Source organism: Oncorhynchus tshawytscha, linkage group LG06 (genome assembly GCF_018296145.1).
Source record: "Oncorhynchus tshawytscha isolate Ot180627B linkage group LG06, Otsh_v2.0, whole genome shotgun sequence".
Classification (NCBI taxonomy): Eukaryota; Metazoa; Chordata; class Actinopteri; order Salmoniformes; family Salmonidae; genus Oncorhynchus; species Oncorhynchus tshawytscha.
In genome coordinates, this window is record NC_056434.1 from 66,997,087 (window position 1) to 67,016,184 (window position 19,098).

The 19,098-nt window shown below is 42.6% G+C and overlaps 2 protein-coding genes and 1 pseudogene across 2 annotated transcripts; all 3 read right to left on the bottom strand.

Annotated features, from left to right (window-relative positions):
* Positions 1 to 3,327: 3,327 nt before the first annotated feature.
* Positions 3,328 to 12,901, bottom strand: LOC112252945 (RING finger protein 122). The gene is made up of 6 exons (XM_024424666.2): positions 11,710 to 12,901; positions 7,857 to 8,013; positions 6,621 to 6,663; positions 6,164 to 6,205; positions 5,919 to 6,001; positions 3,328 to 4,862 (listed from the first exon to the last, which is right to left on the bottom strand). Exons 1-6 carry the CDS (start codon positions 11,732 to 11,734, stop codon positions 4,742 to 4,744), a joined length of 471 nt encoding a protein of 156 aa, XP_024280434.1. The 5' UTR covers positions 11,735 to 12,901; the 3' UTR covers positions 3,328 to 4,741.
* A 1,083-nt stretch (positions 12,902 to 13,984) lies between these two features.
* Positions 13,985 to 16,223, bottom strand: calhm2.1 (calcium homeostasis modulator family member 2, tandem duplicate 1). Its single transcript, XM_024425394.2, has 3 exons — positions 16,031 to 16,223; positions 15,068 to 15,696; positions 13,985 to 14,839 (listed from the first exon to the last, which is right to left on the bottom strand). The coding sequence occupies exons 2-3, from the start codon at positions 15,611 to 15,613 to the stop codon at positions 14,426 to 14,428; spliced, it is 960 nt and encodes a 319-aa protein (XP_024281162.1). The 5' UTR covers positions 15,614 to 15,696; positions 16,031 to 16,223; the 3' UTR covers positions 13,985 to 14,425.
* Positions 16,224 to 16,369: 146 nt separating this feature from the next.
* LOC112253522 lies at positions 16,370 to 17,560 on the bottom strand (annotated as a pseudogene).
* Between the last annotated feature and the right edge of the window lie 1,538 nt (positions 17,561 to 19,098).

A 19,098-nucleotide genomic window follows, 5' to 3' on the forward strand; every position in this document is an offset into this window, starting at 1 on the left:
CCCAGCCCCGCAAGCAGCAAAGTCCTCATGGTTTCATATCATATGCCATCAGATAGAAGTGCTTCAGAATTTCACTTGGTTGTTGCGTCTCTCATATTTTAAAACAGGGATTCAGTGACTCTATGTATACAGTAATTATTCCTTATGGTGTGTGGTACCATTTGGATTGTGGTTTATCAATTAAAGCCTTCAAATCATATGCAAACTGGTTTATGTACACTTAATATACTGTGTGTCAACTCCTACCTCTACCTTGTCTGCTTTGAGATCACAGTCACTGTGTGAGTGTTCAGGGAGTGTTGTGCTGGAGCATGTTGAGTGCGACATCTCTGAATCTGACAGCAGCAAGTCTGAGCAGCACAGGCATTCATCTCCCTTCTCATTCCTGCCTTCTCATTCCTGCATTCCTGTCCACTATTCAAGTACCATATTTAATTATCATCCATCACCCCTTGGTGCTCCTGATTTGTCAATCACCGTATTCTTATCGGCAGACTCAACAGCCTTCGTTCCTCTAATGACTGCCCTTGCCTGGTTCACTAGCTACTTCTCAGATAGAGTTCAGTGTGTCAAATCGGAGGGCCTGCTGTCCGGACCTCTGGCAGTCTCTATGGGGGTGTCACAGGGTTCAATTCTTGGGCCGACTCTTTTCTCTGTATATATCAATGATGTCGCTCTTGCTGCGGGTGATTCTTTGATCCACCTCTACACAGACGACACCACTCTGTATACATCTGGCCCTTCTTTGGCCACTGTGTTAATAAACCTACAAACGAGCTTCAATGCCATACAACACTCCTTCCGTGGCCTCCAACTGCTCTTAAATGCAAGCAAAACGAAATGCCTGCTCTTCAACCGATCTGCCTGCACCCGCCCACCCGACTACCATCACTACTCTGGACTGTTCTAACTTAGAATATGTGGACAACTATAAATACCTAGGTGTCTGGCTAGACTGTAAACTCTCCTTCCAGACTCACATTAAGCATCTCCAATACAAAGTTAAATCTAGAATCGGCTTCCTATTTCGTAAAACAAAGCCTCCTTCACTCATGCTGCTAAACATACCCTTTTAAAACGGAATATCCTACCGATCTTTGACTTCGGCGATGTAATTTACAAAATAGCCTCCAACACTCTACTCAGCAAATTGGATACGGTCTATCACAGTGTCATCCGTTTTGTCACCAAAGCCCCATATACTACCCACCACTGCGACCTGTATGCTCTCGTTGGCTGGTGCTCGCTACATATTCGTTGCCAAACCCACTGGCTCCAGGTAATCTTTAAATCTTTGCTAGGTAAAGATCCCCCTTATCTCAGCTCACTGGTCACCATAGCAATACCCACCCGTAGCACAAGCTCCAGCAGGTATATTTCACTGGTCATCCCCAAAGCCAACTCCTGCTTTGGCCACCTTCCCTTCCAGTTGTCTGCTGCCAATGACTGGAACAAATTGCAAAATCACTGAAGTTGGAGGCTTACTAACTTTAAGCGTCAGCTGTCAGAGCAGCTTACCGATCGCTGCAGCTGTACACAGCCCATCTGTAAATAGCCCATCCAACCAACTACCTACCTCATCCCCATATTTGTTTTTGTTTTTCTGCTCCTTTGCATAACAGTATTTCTACTTGCACATCCTTATCTGCACATATATCACTCCAGTGTAAATTGCTAAATTGTAAATACTTCGCCACTATTGGCCTATTTATTGCCTTACCTCCTTACTTCATTTGCACACACTGTATGCCTATTTTTCTTTTGTGTTATTGACTGTACTAATGTTTATCCCATGTGTAACTCTGTGTTGTTTTTGTCGCACTGCTTTGCTTTATCTTGGCCAAGTCGCAGTTGTAAATGAGAACTTGTTCTCAACTGGCTTACCTGGTTAAATAAAGGTGAAATTAAAAATTTAAAAATTATAATAATTGGTTGGAGTAGGTTTGGAACCAGCTGCACTGATTATGTATGATTGGATACTGGAAAGTGTCTCAAGATGCTTAGAACAGTCAAGTCAGGAAGGAAAAAAATATTCCAAAATTGGATTCACTACAAAATCATGGTTCAATCTTGGGTCAGTGTCACGACTTCTGCCTGAAGTCGGCCCCTCTCTTTGTTCGGGCGCGTTCGGCGGTCGACGTCACCGGCCTTCTAGCTATCGCTGATCCACTTTTCACTTTCCATTTGTTTTGTCTTTGTCTTACACACCTGGTTTTTATCCCCCAATTACTTGTTCATTATTTAACCCTCTGTTCCCCCAAGTTTGTTTGTGAGTTGTTGTTTGTTGTATTTACGGTCCGTATTGTGGGCTCAGTAATATCGACTTGATTTGTAAGTCTTGAGTAAATTTACGTGTATTACTGCGCCTGACTCCTCTGCACCAGCTACACCCAGACCTATTACAGTCAGAGTTTGTATCCACCGACCAATTCACTGAATATTTGAAGATGAAGGTGAAGACAAACTTGAAGGCAAGGACATAATATTATAAATCCAGCCCATCTTGGTTGTGGATATTTAGCATTAATCTATTTTCTGTTCACAGAAGTTCACGATAGTCAAGCAGTACTTATACTGAACAAAAATATAAACGCAACATGCAACAAATTCAAAGATTACAGTTCATATAAGCAAAATCAGTCAATTGAAATAAAATCATTAGGCCTTAATCTATGGATTTCACATGACTGGGCAGGGGCGCATCCATGGGTGGGCCTGGGACGGCATAGGCCTACACACTTGGGAGCCAGGTCCACCCACTGGGGAACCAGGCCCAGCCAATCAGAATACGTTTTTCTCTACAAAAGGGCTTTATTGGACATACTGCCAAATTCTCTAAAACGATGTTGAAGCCGGCTTATGGTAGAGAAATGAACATAACATTTTCTGGCAACAGCTCTGGTGGACATTCCTGCAGTCAAAATGCCAATTTCATGCTCCCTCAAAACTTGAGACATCTGTGGCATTGTGTTGTGTGACAAATCTGCCCATTTTAGAGTGGCCTTTATTGTCCCCCGCACAAGCTGGGTATTTGTCATGATCATGCTGTTTAATCAGCTTCTTGATATACCACACCTGTCAGATGGATGGATTATCTTGACAAAGGAGAAATGCTCACTGTTTTTAGAAATAATACTTTTTGTGAGTATAGGACATTTCTGGCATCTTTTATTTCAGCTCATGAAACACTTTATGTTGCATTTATATTTTTGTTCAGTATAGTTCAGTGGATTCAGTGGAGCACAGCTAAGGCCATGCAGGGTCAGCTGAATATACAACATTTGCATGCTTAATGCTAAAGAATGAATGACATCAGAGTTCTCAATATCACTGAAACACTACACTTTATTGAAAGTCAGTTATAATACAAAACAATTCCTTAGAAATAACTTAAAGACTATATATTTCATTGAATTGCGATGGCATTTGCGTCCCTCAGCTTTTCAACCATGAAAAACACTTTATGACAAATAGTTACACATCATACACATTTTTTGTTTATATTGAACTGTTTATTAATGATAAAACATAATGCAAGTCCTTTCTACTGCAAAACTGTATCTTTAATGCATTGTTTAAAGAGACTTCACTAGTCGTGTTAGTATCTTTCCTAATACATCTCCTCCAGAATCTAATCGAGCATCTGACGCAATTACGTAAGATTTTAGTTCGGGGTTTCTGAGATTACTCATTACACAAAAGATATACTTGGACCTTGAGCATTCTCTCCAAGAAAAACTCTTATCAGAGGAGTAGTCTATATTAAAGAAAGTTGTTAGATATTCACACCCTTTTAGAGTGTTATAACATGGTGTGTCTAAATAAAGTATTATTCGTGTTAGGCTAATCAATTGAAATGAAGAGAAATTACATTGTGAACAATCAATCATATAACTTGAGTAAATTAAGGGTTAAATGACATTACATCCGAGCAGCTGTGGTCTCCATTTAAGAAAATCCTCAATTACAAAAAATGTGTCATTGGTATTACCAACATTGCATTGTCTTCCGACAGGTAGGTCACTCCTACGTGATGCCCGTCCCTCAACCGACAGTGCAGGCAGAATGGTTGCACTTTCTGACATACGATAATGGCATCATTGGTGTTACTACTCCTAGCGGTGGCAGAAGGTTATCGTCAAAAGGACTTAAAGTCATTAATCGGCCATATTCATTTATTTAGAATGGGAAGATATACCCAAATACATTTAAATAAAAACAACTAAACAAAAATGAAGTAAATGTCTTCCAAAATGCCATGCCCAAAAGGCACTGCAAATCAAGAATGACCCTGATGTGTTATTTAGAGACAGGGTCACTGTACCCTATGTCATAGCTGGATACCTCGTTGGCCCATATTGGCAGCTATGAGCGTGGTATGTGGGTGTCACCTCCATCCAGGTCCTATGTTACTCATCGACCAATCAGACACCCTATCTTCAATTGGCAACATGGGATGGAGGGTACTGACAGTTTGTCAGTTTGTCCCCCAATATTGTTCTATGAGTTCCACTTTAAAGTCTTATCTCACACACACCTGCAGGGCACTAACACCTTCAAAGAATGGAGTGGATTTAAATAGTCTGTCAGAACTAGGATATATGGGAGAGGTCAGGATGGAATGCCTGATTCCCTTCACCTGGACCAGGGTGCGATTTTTAGGGGTCAGGTGGTCTGGGAGAGGCAGGTTGGGACTGTAGTTAGTGGTGTTGAGGTGCTGTGGTGGGGTCCTTCTCTCCTCTCACACCTCCATTGGGCTCTGGGGCCTCTCTGCACCCTGTGGGGGGTCTGGCTGCAAACGGCAGATAGGTTTGTTGCACATAGGGCAGACACTGCGGATCTCCAGCCATTTTAACAGACACCTGCATGGGGGCAGAGCGAGGAAGGTATTACATTATAGACATACAGAGAGAGAGAGAGAGAGAGAGAGAGAGAGAGAGAGAGAGAGAGAGAGAGAGAGAGAGAGAGAGAGAGAGAGAGAGAGAGAGAGAAAGAGAGAGAGACTGACAGAAAACAGAGGAAAATATTTACAATGTGCAGAGTGTGAGCTTAGCCTTGCTATTGGGAGAGGCCGCCATCGGCAGACCTGGCTCTCAAGAGACGAAATGTGTGCCCAATGCCCACAAAATGTGGTGGAAACTGAGCTGCACCTTCGGACAAATATATGACGATATGAGACACACATATTTCCCTCAGATTTCTAGGATCCAAAAGATATTGATAAGCTCCATTATCTGTTAGGTAAAATACCGCAGTGTGCGATCATCGCAGCAATAAGTGTGACCTGTGACCTGTTGCGATAATTTTAGGGCAACCGATGGAGCACATATTTATCTAGTTATATTTATGTGGCTATTTATTTTCCCCTTGCCATTTGTACTTCTACTATTTGCACATTGTAACCACACTGTAGACAGTTAATAATATAACAATTCAGGGAAGGTTAAACTGTACACACCACCCTGCATATTACTATATAGGCCATTGGCTACTAACATGTCAAACATATCCTGTGAGAGAAGTCATTAGACCAGGGCAGGGGTGTCAAACTCATTTTGCCCCGGGGGCCACATTCAGTCTTCAATGAGGCGGCACTGAAAATGTGTTATATTTCATCGGCGTCGAAATTTGAAAGAAATTGTTTTGGGATTTTTTTATGCTCATTTCGGCAACACACTCAATAAATTTTTTAAAACTCAAAACACACGCGGGCCAAATTGAACGGGCTTGCATATGTTTGACACCTCTGGACTAGGGAGAGGCAGATGGCTTGTGTTAGGGGTAAACAGGCTCATATCGTCAAATGACAAAGTCACACAGACAGTAAATGCCTGTCACCTTGACACTACACCTGGAGGGTTTTATTATGGTTTTCGTCTCTGTTTTTTTTTACATTACAATTTTGGGAAGGGACTTACTTCTTGTGGAAGGCATGTGAGCAGGGACACACTCCAAGTTCGTCTCTGCTTTTGAACTGTTCTAAGCACACTGCACAGGTCTGCTGTAGGATGGGAAAGAGATCACGTCAACACTCCTTCAAAAAACAAACTCTCTCACTCCCCACCATAACCCTCTAAGGCCAGGGCCAATATTCTATCCCCCTGCTGAAACAAAATGTTTTTTATTTGTAAAGTGCATAGCTGGACCAATGAAGTCAACTTACTCCAAGAAGACTCAGTTTCTTTCCTGCTCCTTTCAAAACAACCTAGAAACAAAGATGCATATATGTGACAGAGGGAACTATTTTATACAATAAAAGAAAAACAAAAGAACAGCTTTATAAATGAACATAAATACGTCAACAACAACATTTGCCGATCCAAAGCTGCCAAGATGCAAAAGATCAAGGCCATCATGAATTGAGAAATGTACAACTTTTTTGAAGAGTTTTATTTAGTGTCTGTATGTCTGACACTACAAAAAAATCCAGACTGTATCACATCCGGCCGTGATTGGGAGTCCCATAGGGTGGCGCACAATTGGCCAAGCGCTGTCCGGGTTTGGCCGGGTTAGGCCGTCATTGTAAATAAGCATTAGTTCTTAACTGACTTGCCTAGTTAAATAAAGGTTCAATATAAAACGTTTTTACAAAAAATGTTTTTATTCAAAGATGAAATTACCTCATTATATCCGTATTGCTCCCTTGTGCCTTGTCGCCTTAACCTGAAACAGAATTATAAAAAGGGATTTTCAAATATTATTTTGGACATAATTCCATATTAGGTTGATCAGATGCATATCTGTATTCATAGTTGTGACATCCAAAGATTAGATTTCAATTGACTGATTTCCTTCTATAAACTGTAACTCAGTAAAATATTTGAAATTGTTGCATGTTGCTTTTATATTTTTCTTCAGTACATCTCATCTCTCTATCATATCATGTCTCATCTTGCCCAATGTGTCGGCATGGAGACCAGTTTTCCCTATAGTATTCACATGAATGTCAAATGCAAGTCACAATGTGGTCTACACTTAGCTGTGCTACAGCTGCAAAGCACTTGATCAGGAGCACATTTCCGTATGTCTTTTTGGTTCTTTATCTGAACAACAAGAAAGTGTAGAAAACATTGCCTCAGATTTGGCCAAAAAAACACATTTAGCTCCAGGTTGAAACACAGTCTTAACAAAAAAGCCTGGCAGCTGATGATGTCATGAGGTTGTTCAACACCTAGCATTGATCACATTGCCGTTTAAAACCTATTGTACTACCTGATTGGGGCAGCAGGTAGCCTAGTGGTTAGAGCGTTGGACTAGTAACCGAAAGGTTGCAAAATTGAATCCCCGACCTGACAAGGTCAAATCTGTCGTTCTGCCCCTGAACAAGGCAGTTAACCCACTGTTCCTAGGCTGCCACTGAAAATAAGAATTTGTTATTAACTGACTTGCCTAGTTAAATAAAGGTTAAAAAAATAAAAAAGAATTGTGTCAGCCTCAGGGTTGTACTTCCCAAAGAAGTTTTTTAACGTTGTTGTCTATAAAGAAAGCTACAGCTGACTATGGGTTACTGAGAGTACCAAGCCCATAAGTCATTGACCTTGCTTAATGATATTGCCCCTACAGTCTTAGAAAAAAAAGTGTTATCTAGAACCTACAGTATGCGGGTTCTCCGGCTGTCCACATAGGAGAACCCTTTGAAGAACCCTTGTTGGCTCCAGCTAGAACTATTTTGGTTCCAGGTAGAACTGTTTGGGTTCCCTGTAGAGCCCTTTCCACAGAGGGTCTACATGGAACCCAAATGGTTCTACCTGGAACCAAAAAGGTTTTTTACCTGGAAACAGAAAGGGTTCTCATCTGGGGACAACCGTAGAACCTTTATTGAACCCTTTTTTTCCAAGAATGTAGGTGAGCCTCACCTGAACATGTAGCAGCAGAAGATCAGGCTGAGCATGAAGATGAAGAGGCCGATGCCCAGGATGATGATGTACACGTTGAGGGGCAGGTTGTAGATGTCTTCCGATGTCATCTTGCCGTAAGGGTCTGAGATCTGCGATCTTAAACCGCACAGACATCCTGAGAGGAGGAAGACAGAGAGAGGAAGAAGACAGAGAGCCTTGAGTCTACTTGACCAAACTCTACAGGCCCTTCTGTCCTCACACACAAAAGACAAGAGTTCAGTGCGTGCGTCATTCTCAATAATGGATTCTGAAGCACATTTCAGTGACTTGTGTGTTTCACATAAAATGTAGAGAGGAGGTTATGCATTCGAGGAATTAGTATGTTTTACATGTGGCATTTCAAAACATGAAGTGGTGTGTGTGTGTTGGTGTGTTCATCTACTAAGTGCACAGAGGATGTTTTACATCTGAAACAGACTGAATCAAATGAAATGTGGAATTTGGAATGTCTTATTAGCATAAATGTTTTGTATTATTTTATACTGTGCAGTAGGCTGCACATTGTCTGTCTGGCCAGCACTGGACTTGTGGTTAATCTCATTGCATGTGTGCTCCCAAGGCTGGCATGCATATTGCATACTGTTAGCCACTCAGCAGCTTCTTGTTTCAAATATCAATATAACACTACTTCCATTGTTGAACTTCATTGAGTTGCACAAACTTTACACAAAGTACTAAGTTACTTCAACTGAAAAGTGAGCTGTCAGTGGGAGTGGGGTGTGTGTTGGACCAGCTCCCCCATTAAGGCCTGTGTGTGTGATGTGTGTGTGTGTGTGTGTGTGTCCCATGTCTGAAGGCCACCCCAGAAGCCAGGCACTACATAATGACAACAAGAAAAACACTTTAGTAACATTCCTTGGAGGCTAATCTGTTACGAAACATTTCCATAACCAATGTCTCCAGCACAGAAATATTCCACAACCACATATTCTCTCAATTCATGGTCCTTTAAACACAAACTCTATCCCTATAATTAAACATCTAAAAGCAAAATATCTTCATAATCTTCATAAGGTCCTTTGCTGTTGTTCTGGGATTGATTTGCACTTTTTGCACCAAAGTACGTTCATCTCTGGGAGACAGAAAGCGTCTCCTTCCTGAGCGGTATGACGGCTGCGTGGTCCCATGGTGTTTATACTTGCGTACTATTGTTTGTATAGATGAATGTGGTACATTCAGGCATTTGGAAATTGCTCCCAAGGATGAACCAGACTTGTGGAGGTCTTCAATCTTTTTTTCTGAGGTCTTGGCGGATTTATTTAGATTTTCCCATGATGTCAAGCAAAGAGGCACTGAGTTTGAAGGTAGGCCTTGAAATACATCCACAGGTACACCTCCAATTGACTCAAATGATGTCAATTAGCCTATCAGAAGTTTCGAAAGCCATGACATCATATTCTGGAATTTTCCAGGCTGTTTAAAGGCACAGTCAACTTAGTGTATGTAAACTTCTGACCCACTGAAATTGTGATACAGTGAATTATACGTGAAATAATCTGTCTGTAAACAATTGTTGGAAAAATACTTGTGTCATGCACAAAGTAGATGTCCTAACCGACTTGCCAAAACTATAGTTTGTTAACAAGAGTGGAGTGGTTGAAAATCTAGTTGTAATGACTCCAACCTAAGTGTATGTAAACTTCCGACTTCAACTGTGTGTCAATATGTCTTGCCCATGATAATTGACCATCCAATGTTATACCTAGGAGTTTAGCTTCCTCAACTTGCTCAATAGTCACACCCTTTAATATACAACTCCAGTTGAGGTTCTGCTGACATGTAGAGTGTGGCATCATTTGTAAAAATAGAGAAGAGCAATGGCCCAAGGGAACTTCCCTGAAGGACACCTCACTGTACATATCTGATGTTAGACAAGCTTCCATTGAAGAACACTCTCTGGGTTCGATTGGATAAATAACTCTCCAACCATGTGATGGCAGGTGATGTAGATCCGCTTTTTGTTTTGATGCACCTCAATGCTGGGACAATCTGCAGATCTTGTTGAAATTAAATGTTTTGTAGCCGCTCAGGCAGTTTAGGGTAGAAATAGAATACCTGATAGCTGAGAGATGTAGATGTTATCGAGGATTGTAACTGAGATTTGTGTGTATTTTTGTGTATTTTAACTGTTGCTTGTATTCTATAAAATGTATCAATTGTAAAATGCAGGTCACTCTTGTAAAGGAGACCTTGGTCTCAATGGGACTTCCTGTTAGCAAGTGATTTTTTTCAATGACAGTTTATGATCAATAACATCAATGGTTGCACTGAAATCTAACAATACTGCTCCAACTATCATCTTATTATCAATTTCTTTTAACCAATCATCAATCATCTAAGTTAGTGCAGTACAAGTTGAGAATAGGCAGCACACTGATTGTGTGGCTGTTAGCACCAGCAAAGGGTGCTTTACTATTTTTAGACAAAGGAATTAATTTAGCTTCCTTTCATGCCTGTGGACAGACACACTCATTTTAGGCTTTGGTTAAAGACATAGCAAATATGCGTGGCAATATAGTCTGCTAGCATTCTCAATAGTTTCCCATCTAGGTTGTCTATACCTGGTGGCTTATCATTATTGATGGATAACAATGGTTTTTCCACCTCTCCCACAATAACTTGACCAAATTCAAATTTCATTATTTGATCGTAATATGATAGTTCACTATTCAATGTTATCATTTCACTTCTAGGTTTTTCCACTTTACTAGTGAAATAGGCATCGAAATGATTGGCAAAAACGAAAGGTTTTGTTATAAATGACCCATCATCTTCAATGAACGATGGAGATGAATTGGATTTTCTGCCCATGATATCATTTAAGGTACTCCAAAGTTTTTTTTACATTGTGTTTTATGTCATTTATCTTTGTTTGGTAATATAATTTCTTTCTTTTTTTGTTAAGTTTGGTCACAACTTTTCTCAATTTACAGTATGTCAACCAATCAACTGAGCAGTCTGACTTGTTTGCCTCCTCCTTTGGATAATTTATTTGAACCATAAAATGCTTCAATTCATCATAAGTCCAGGGGGTTCTAACAGTTCTCACAGTTAATTTCTTTACAGGTGGATGCTGGTCAACACTTGGCATGAATCATTTTACTGTGTGTGTGTGAGAGAGAGCTGGATGTCACAAGAATGGCCTACAGGCCTAGAGTGTGTGTCACCTGGGAGGACCACAATGGAAAAACCCTCTACTCAGACGTTTAGGCGTGCGTGCGTGCGTGTGTGTGTGTGTGGGTGTGTGTGTGTGTGTGTGTGTGTGTGTGTGTGTGTATGTGTGTGTGTGTGTGTGTGTGTGTGCGTGCTCTGAGGGGAGATGGGGAATTGGGTTCTTTCAGTCCATGCAGCCATTTTAGACCGTCATCAGCAGAACTATCTAGGGAGAGAATGTTGAGCAACCCTAAGGTCTAATACCACCCATAGTCCCACAATGAGTAGAGTACTTTCTGGGTCAAAGGTCCCTCTTTGCCTGTGTGAAGGTCAGGCCAGAAGGGCCATTCCACCTGCTCTGTCTCTGAGGGGGTGAAGTGCTGGGTTTGGGTGAGAGGGGTGGGGGGCATCTGTAATCTTAGGAGGATGTTAGTAAATCATTGATAGTCAAGCTCTAAGAGGTAGGCCACTCTGTGAACACATGATGTCTGGGAGAGTGTTTAGGGCTCAGCGTTAAAAAGAAAGGCACACAAAACAGGCAGGACCATAAGAGTCGTATCCACTCAGATGCAAACCAATTGTAACGTGACAACACATTGTTACACCACAAACACAAAGGTCATTGTTACGCGACGAAACATTGGAAGGACATACTCACCGTTACACCACCGGACCGGGTGCATGAAAACAGCTTCCAGATGGCCAGAGACCCAGGGTACCAGTGGATTGGGGTGAAAACGTCTGAAGTCAATCACGACCACTAGGGTCACTGTGTCTGCGGTCACAACCAGTCCTAGGTCTTTGTTTGTTGGGGTGCAGACAGATTGAGGAGATTGTCCCCAGATAAGTCACTGTCTTCCAGACAATGACGTGAGTCCAAACTCTCCTGTCCCCAATGAAAAGGACTGATTACTCAATCCTTGTTGTGTTTGTAGGCTGAGTCAATCCCTTTGGGAAAAAACTCTCAGTTCCTCAAGAAAATCGCTTGTGGATGATGGTCTGTTTTCCAGTTATACATTACAAAAACAAGTCACTCATTGTTGAAATCAACTCTTCTTTGTGATGATTTAGGTAAGCATGATGTGAATAATCAAGCAACAATGTCATCAGGAATTGATAGGTACTTTTTTCAATCAAAAATCAAGCTCAAAACAAATGTGAAAAGGTATTGTGGAATCAAATACAGCCGTGTTGCAATGGCTCCACTCTTCAAATAAACAAAAAGATATCCGGATCATAGCGTTGTTTATACTAGGATATAAACATCCAAACCTGGCAGGTTAAAGACACATCAAAGTCATTGTTAATAGTCCAAAAGGAGAGAAACATTGTCACAAGGCTTACCCCTACCTCCCCTGCAACTTTGAGGTCCTCTGTTTTACTCTCCTTCTCTCTCTTTCTCTCTGCCTCCTCCTTCGTCTCGACATAGATTTCCTCGCTTGCTGTTAAAACCTGCCTCTGCCAATTATGGGAAACAAAGGAAAGACGCGAATGGCTCCCTGCAGTGCCCAGTGTTCCTGTGAAAGCAGCTCCTCATGCCCGCACTGGTGTTGTGCTCTCTGCTCTGTCAGCCCCAGCCATCTGCTCCCCCCCCCCCTTCAAAACAGACAAAGAGGAGGTGAAAAAAAAGAGAGAAAAAATGAGCCTAACACTGCTAAGTTTAACCCAGGCAGCACCTCTCCTCTGGTCCCAGTCTCTCTTTTTCTCTCTTGGCTCTCAGTCCTGCTTCCTCATAATGGAGCAAGTGAGCACGCCTCCTCAGCTCAGTTTGTAAACATATCCCTGCTCATGTGATTCGCTGTCTGCATCACAGCTCTACTTTCACCCGTCCCCTCCTTTCTCTCTGCCTTGCTCACTTTCCCTCTCCTTTTACTTCCCTCCCTCCCCTGCCCTCTTTCCAGCTATAAGCTATTACTAGGCGACAACAGAGCAGGAGCCAAATAGGCAGATAGGCAGAAAGGCAAGCAGGCAGACAGCAGGCAGACAGATGGGTTGAGTTCCTGGTCGACTACATTGCAGACGCCATGCCAGAGCTTACAACGCATGGATACATGCAACATATCAGCTAACCACATCATTTGATATAGCAATCTGATGCTTGACTACACAGTCAATGACGTGGCAGTGGTGGCACGCAACTATTGGTTGATGCAATGCAGTTGGGCAGGAACTCGACAATGGTAACATAGACAGACATGAGGACAAACAGGCAAACAGATAGGTACACATGAACGGCTTCTAGACCAGGGATGGGCCGGGGGTGGGGAGGGCATATGGGTACTCAGCCCCGCGAGCAACTGAGGCCTCTCATGATGAGATCAGATAACTGTCCTATACAGATAAGCAGACAATCAGATGGGTTTGACAGTCGGACAATCAGGCAGCCAGTGAATCTGATAGTCAGAGAGACAAGCAGATAAACACACACACACACAGAGAGAAAGAGACAGAGACAGACACAGACACAGACAGATTTAGCGACTATCTTAGAGATACCCAGGACGACAGGCACAATAGGTCGTTTTTATGGAAAATTACGAAGAAAAAAGCAACAGAACTGAATCCTGACAGAGAAAACGGTGCTCTGTCTACGAGCTGATTTTTGGAAGTGCAGGATGTTACAGTAACAGGCCATCTAGTCTGAGAGCTTGTCTCTTATTGAGAGGGAGTTTAAAACACCTCCATAAAATGTTCTGTTAAACATGGACCCGGAACTAGGGCGGTGGGGTAGCCTAGTGGTTAGAGCGTTGGACTAGTAACCGGAAGGTTGCAAGTTCAAATCCCCAAGCTGACAAGGTACAAATCTGTCGTTCTGCCCCTGAACAGGCAGTTAACCCACTGTTCCTAGGCTGTCATTGAAAATAATAATTTGTTCTTAACTGACTTGCCTAGTAAAATAAAAAACTAGTCACAATAAGCATATGAACACAAACTCAGAAAAAATACTTTGGACTATTGTCCTTTATCAACCATTACAACCATTTGAAAACTGGAAGAGAGCGGAAGTAAATGGGGAACAATGACAGTGTAACGTTGGGAACATTATTTGAGTCCATTCCAATTTACTTCCAATAGTTATCAGGTGCCATCACTAGCCGAAGGGTGTAATAAATACAAATGTGGGATAATACAAGTAAAAGACTAATCTACCTAGGTCAGTGTTCTTTAACCCTGGTCCTGGGGACACATCAGGTGGACATGCTTTTGCTCCAGCCCAGTGCTTACACACCTGATTCTTTCAACTAATCAAGGACTTGACTATTAAGTTAATTAGTTGAATGTGTCAGTGCTGGGCTGGAACAAAAGCCTGCACTCCCAGGATTCCCAGGGTTCCCAGGATCATGGCTGAAGAACACTGGGGTGTCCAGTGCCAGTCAGCTCAGAGTGTCCATCTCTTTCTCCATGGCGTCTATGTTGTTCTCCACACTGTACTGGGCCCACTTGTTGAGGCGGCTATAGAGGGGCAATCCCTTTTTCTCTCTGTACAAGCAGATCCCAGTGATCCGGTTCCACTCTGTACTAGAGATGGGGCTGGCATTCTGGTGCTCCTCCAGCTGCTGTTTCTCCTCTTTCTCCAGGGCCACGAAGCCAAAGTAGCTCTTAACACTCTCAACAGCCAGGATACGGGAGTGCACGTCGGCCGTGCGCTGGAAGAGGTCGTGCTCGTTGGAGCGGAACTGGGACCAGTACGCCTCCTGTTGGTAGCCCAGGGGAGAGCAGCAGCGCTTCATGCACAGAAGGAGGAACAGAACCACTGCCATCCCCGCCACCATCAGCCACCCTAGCAGCTGAAAGGAACAACACCATGACAAATCCCCACAGGAAGAGAAGCCGAACAGCCAAGAAACGAATTCAGGAAACACAAGGGCAGTGATAAGCCATTTAATGTAATGACACTGTGATAAATAATTTGCATTTGTACGTCCTCTTTCCACCAGCTATAATGCCACAAACATAGTGTTATCAAACACACAGGAAAAGAAAATGGAATAGTGGATTTAGATCAAATTAAATACCTGAGACTCGTACTTCAGCCGGCGTTCAATCTCCGCCCAAAAACCCTGCATCTCCTGTGGGACCGTGGACTTACAGGGAAACCTGGCCATGACCTCTAACCCCTGTCCAGAGGGAAAACCTTCCAAGGTTGAAGGGTCCACAAACTCACTGAGGGCACAGACATAGGCCTCCCCACGTAACAGTGAGATGACAGCCCACGTCACTGGAGCCACGGCCGCTCTGCCAATGATAGTGCCCAGGACGGCGAAGGCAGCCGCCCCCGATAGTTTCCGGCACCTCCTGAGGCGGCACTCAGACACCAGATCCCAGGTACTCTTATTCAGCATGATGCCAACGAGGTAGAATGCCAGGGCGGGCACCCCGATGGCTGCCAGGCCATAGAGATAGTTCCGCCCGGAGGAGCACGGGCAGTCGAAGGCAAATATGTTGTACATGGTCTGACTGGCCACCGTGCCCAGGGCTATCAGGCCATTGAAGATCATTACGTCCTTGCTCTTGAAGAAGAGCGAGACAAACTTGAAGTTCTCTGTGATGAGAGCAGCCATTTTGAAATGTTTGGTGTGTTGTCTGACACTGGAGAGCAATGGAGGGTTTTCCTATTTTGGAGCTTGCACACTGGGGAGTCACGCTATAGAAAGTGAGGGAGATACATGAGATCTTTGTAATCTGAGCTGCCTGGTAGGATAATATGGTGTTAAGAGCATTCTATGCACTGGTAATTGAGGCTGCAACAACTGGGAATGCCTACTTCATTGACTAATGGATTTCATTTTATCGAAGAACATACAATTATGTTTATACATGTATTTCCTGGTAAACTGACGCAGATCAACTGCATAACTTTAGCATTGGTTCATACTAGCACATTCTGTGTGGAGCTAAAGCCTTAAAAGAAGCCATGTGATTCCACAGGAAAAGAACAGAGAAGAAAATCTGGAATCAATGAAGTCATGCAAACTTACATTCTATAGCCGGGAGATAGGATATTTGAGGTACATTCTTTGTGTAGAACGGTTGAAAAACAAAATCTGTGAGTAAAAGCAAAAATGGGTATATGATTTCCTAAAGTACCAAAGAGTCCATGCTGGTAGGTTCGAGGGGGGAGAAACATTCCTCTTCGTGTGTGTTGTCTGGGGTCTGGGCATGTTCAGTGACTCATCGTCGGGAACTGCCCTCCGGTTTCCTCTTTCTTTTTGAACTGAAAACACATGTTGAATGATCACAGAGCAACATGGTGGCTGCAAGCTGACTACTATCTCAGAGCAACTGACTACAATCTAAGAAACTACACATAAAATATAAACAATATTCAATTGCACTTTATTTTACAGTACAGACATGACCAGTTGTTTACCAAAACACATGTATGGTAATTACACAGTAGTAACCAATGAATTACTTTGGGATTCATTAAATCCATCACCATGTAGTACCAGGTACCTTTTGAAGAATAACTAGCATAATGTAAAGTGTTGAATAACTCAGTCCATCTCTAATTTGCATCTGTCTGATATCCATGGAGTTGAGCAGTATGTGAAATGAACTATGCAGAACAAGTCAGTCTAAATCCCAGCACAATCCAATACCCCCAGGCACATAGTTTCTAGGTACACTCTATATTATGCAGCCCATGGAAAACAGTAATAAGCGAATAAGTACTATTTACACAATCACACACACATCTAAACGTCTGAGTAGAGGGTTTTTCCATTGTCGTCCTCCCAGGTGACACACACTCTAGGCCTGTAGGCCATTCTAGTGACATCCAGCTCAGGTTTACACTGGAACCATGTTTGAAGCAGCTGATCCATCTGATCCTGCTGGGTAATCCCATGGAGTCTCTCCTCCTCCTCTTCCACCATATCTTCTTTCCTCCTGTACCTGACTTCGGGTGAGAGAGGCAGTCTTCGCACTGCGTCTTCCCGCATGCCCTCGAAATACTGCACCACGCACTTGCGGGCAAAACCGCAGCACGCACGTCTAGTCGAAGGGCTTCTGCTCGATGTCCAGGTAGTTGCTCCAGTAGCGTGCCCGAAGGTTGGTGGCATGGTCATTGAAGCAGGGCTTGATGAGACGGCCCAGTGCACCCAAAATAATGAAGAAGAGGAAGATAGACCATCCAATCGCCTGTCAGGGAAGTATAGTATAAAGCGTTAGCATTCGGAAATAGAGAATGGAGGACATTAGTCATCAGGACGTGTTTTGGACACCCCTGCATTAGGAGTAGGATTTGAGTGTACAAGTGACTAACAAAACCCTACCTACCTGAACAGTGCAACCACATTTTAGCAGATTTGAATATTAAACCCATCAACTCAAATACGCAAAGTAAAGACATGAGTTTCAGGGTTACTTAAAAATGGGAGTACACTCACTTGGGAGTAGCAGCGCACGTAGCGTGAAACAGCTTTACGGAATGTGATATTCCTGAAGACCAAGTCCTCCTCGCAAGACACCTTGGCCATGAGCTAGACCAGGTCCAGGCCAGTGTTGTCGGGCATGCCTGTGGAAAAATAGAGTACAACTAAGTTAAAGTTAGTGTTTGAGTCTAAGTTAGAATGTTACAAGACTAGACTAGACAAGACTAGTTTTACTCTGGGTGAGGGCTTGGGTCAAAGTCAGAGTTGGAGATACAGTCTGCTATTAGTTAAGGTTATACTGTCATTAAAAGGTGTTGTGGTTATATTTACCAGAGAATGGCTTGGGGTCTACACTCATGCCAAAAGCACAGATGAAGATCTTCCCATCCAGCAGAGTGACCAGAATCCACACCATTGGCGCCAGTAGAGCCCTATGCATCATGACAGAGAACATGTACTTGGAGAGGGTTATAACATCCCAATAATTACAGGAAGTAGTTGTAGTTGTTGGACTAAAAGCTGTGATGATAGTGGTAATGGTGGTAGTAAACACAGGAACATGAGGTGGTTTGACAGCAGCACTTGAAAACTCACTTGACAATGGCATGATCTTTGCTTCTCTTCCCAATGGGTCTCAACCATTCTTCCATCATGATTCCCGTGTGTCGATTGACCAAGATTCGCAGGAAGAAGAATATTAAAGGTGGGACAAACATCACCCCCAGTGCGTAGAGTTTGTTATATTGTGGAATAGAGGGGCAGTTGAAGTCAAAGCTGGTTTAGAGGTTCACACTGATTAGGGCCAGTACGATGCAGATCAGGGCCAGTATGATGCAGGGTTGGACTGAAAATACTGCAGAACTAACTTCAGACATTCCATGGTTTAGTTAGACCGAAGTCTTATGGAACACGTATGACAATGATCCAGTAAAGTTACTGTACAAAAGTAACTGTAACTACCTTATTTTAAAAACAAGTAGGAAAGATTTGCCCTACCACAAAATAGTCCTTACTAAAGAATCAACTGAATTCCAGTGTTGAATCAAAATGTTACTGCCGTACTAGTATTTTTTGGTGCTTTTTTAGAGGTAGTCTTACAAGTCTGAGCAGAGAAGTTGAAAATGCACCAGCCAGGTTAGTGTCCTCTGTCACCACACCCCAGTAATGTGTGTGCAAGGCTGAGCACCCTGACACCAGAGGCTTTAGGAGAGAATGGAGGGTGTGCTCACTAGCTCCTACTGAGCAGGTGCAAGTGAATTCAACACTGTTTAACAATTACTGACCTTTGAATGACAGAATGTGCTTTTAATGACTGCTGTACTCATCAGATCCAGTATTTTCCAGTGGTGTAAAGTACTTAAGTAAAAATACTTTAAAGTAGTACTTAAGTCGTATCTGTACTTTACTATTTATATTTGACAACGTTCACTACAATCCTAATGAAAATAATGTACTTTTTATTCATGCACTTATCCCTGGTCTGATCTTGCGGCCTCATTAAAAACAAATGCTTCGTTTGTAAAGATGTCTGAGTGTTGGAGAGTACCCCTGGCTATCCGTATATTAAAATAAGAAAATGGTGCCATCTGGTTAGGCTAATATAAGGAATTTGAAATGTATATCTTGACTTTTGATACTTAAGTATATTTAAAACCAAATCATTTTATTAT

Coding starts and splice junctions, on each gene's coding strand:
- calhm2.1 (XM_024425394.2), bottom strand. CDS start 15,613: ATGGCTGCTCTCATCACAGAGAACTTCAAGTTTGTCTCGCTCTTCTTC. Junction 14,840..15,067: donor GGCTGAAGTACGAGTCTCAG/GTATTTAATTTG, acceptor TGTTCCTTTCAG/CTGCTAGGGTGGCTGATGGT.
- LOC112252945 (XM_024424666.2), bottom strand. CDS start 11,734: ATGCACCCGGTCCGGTGGTGTAACG. Junction 6,664..7,856: donor TTCTGCTGCTACATGTTCAG/GTGAGGCTCACC, acceptor ATTCTGTTTCAG/GTTAAGGCGACAAGGCACAA. Junction 4,863..5,918: donor TCACATGCCTTCCACAAGAA/GTAAGTCCCTTC, acceptor GCCCCCATGCAG/GTGTCTGTTAAAATGGCTGG.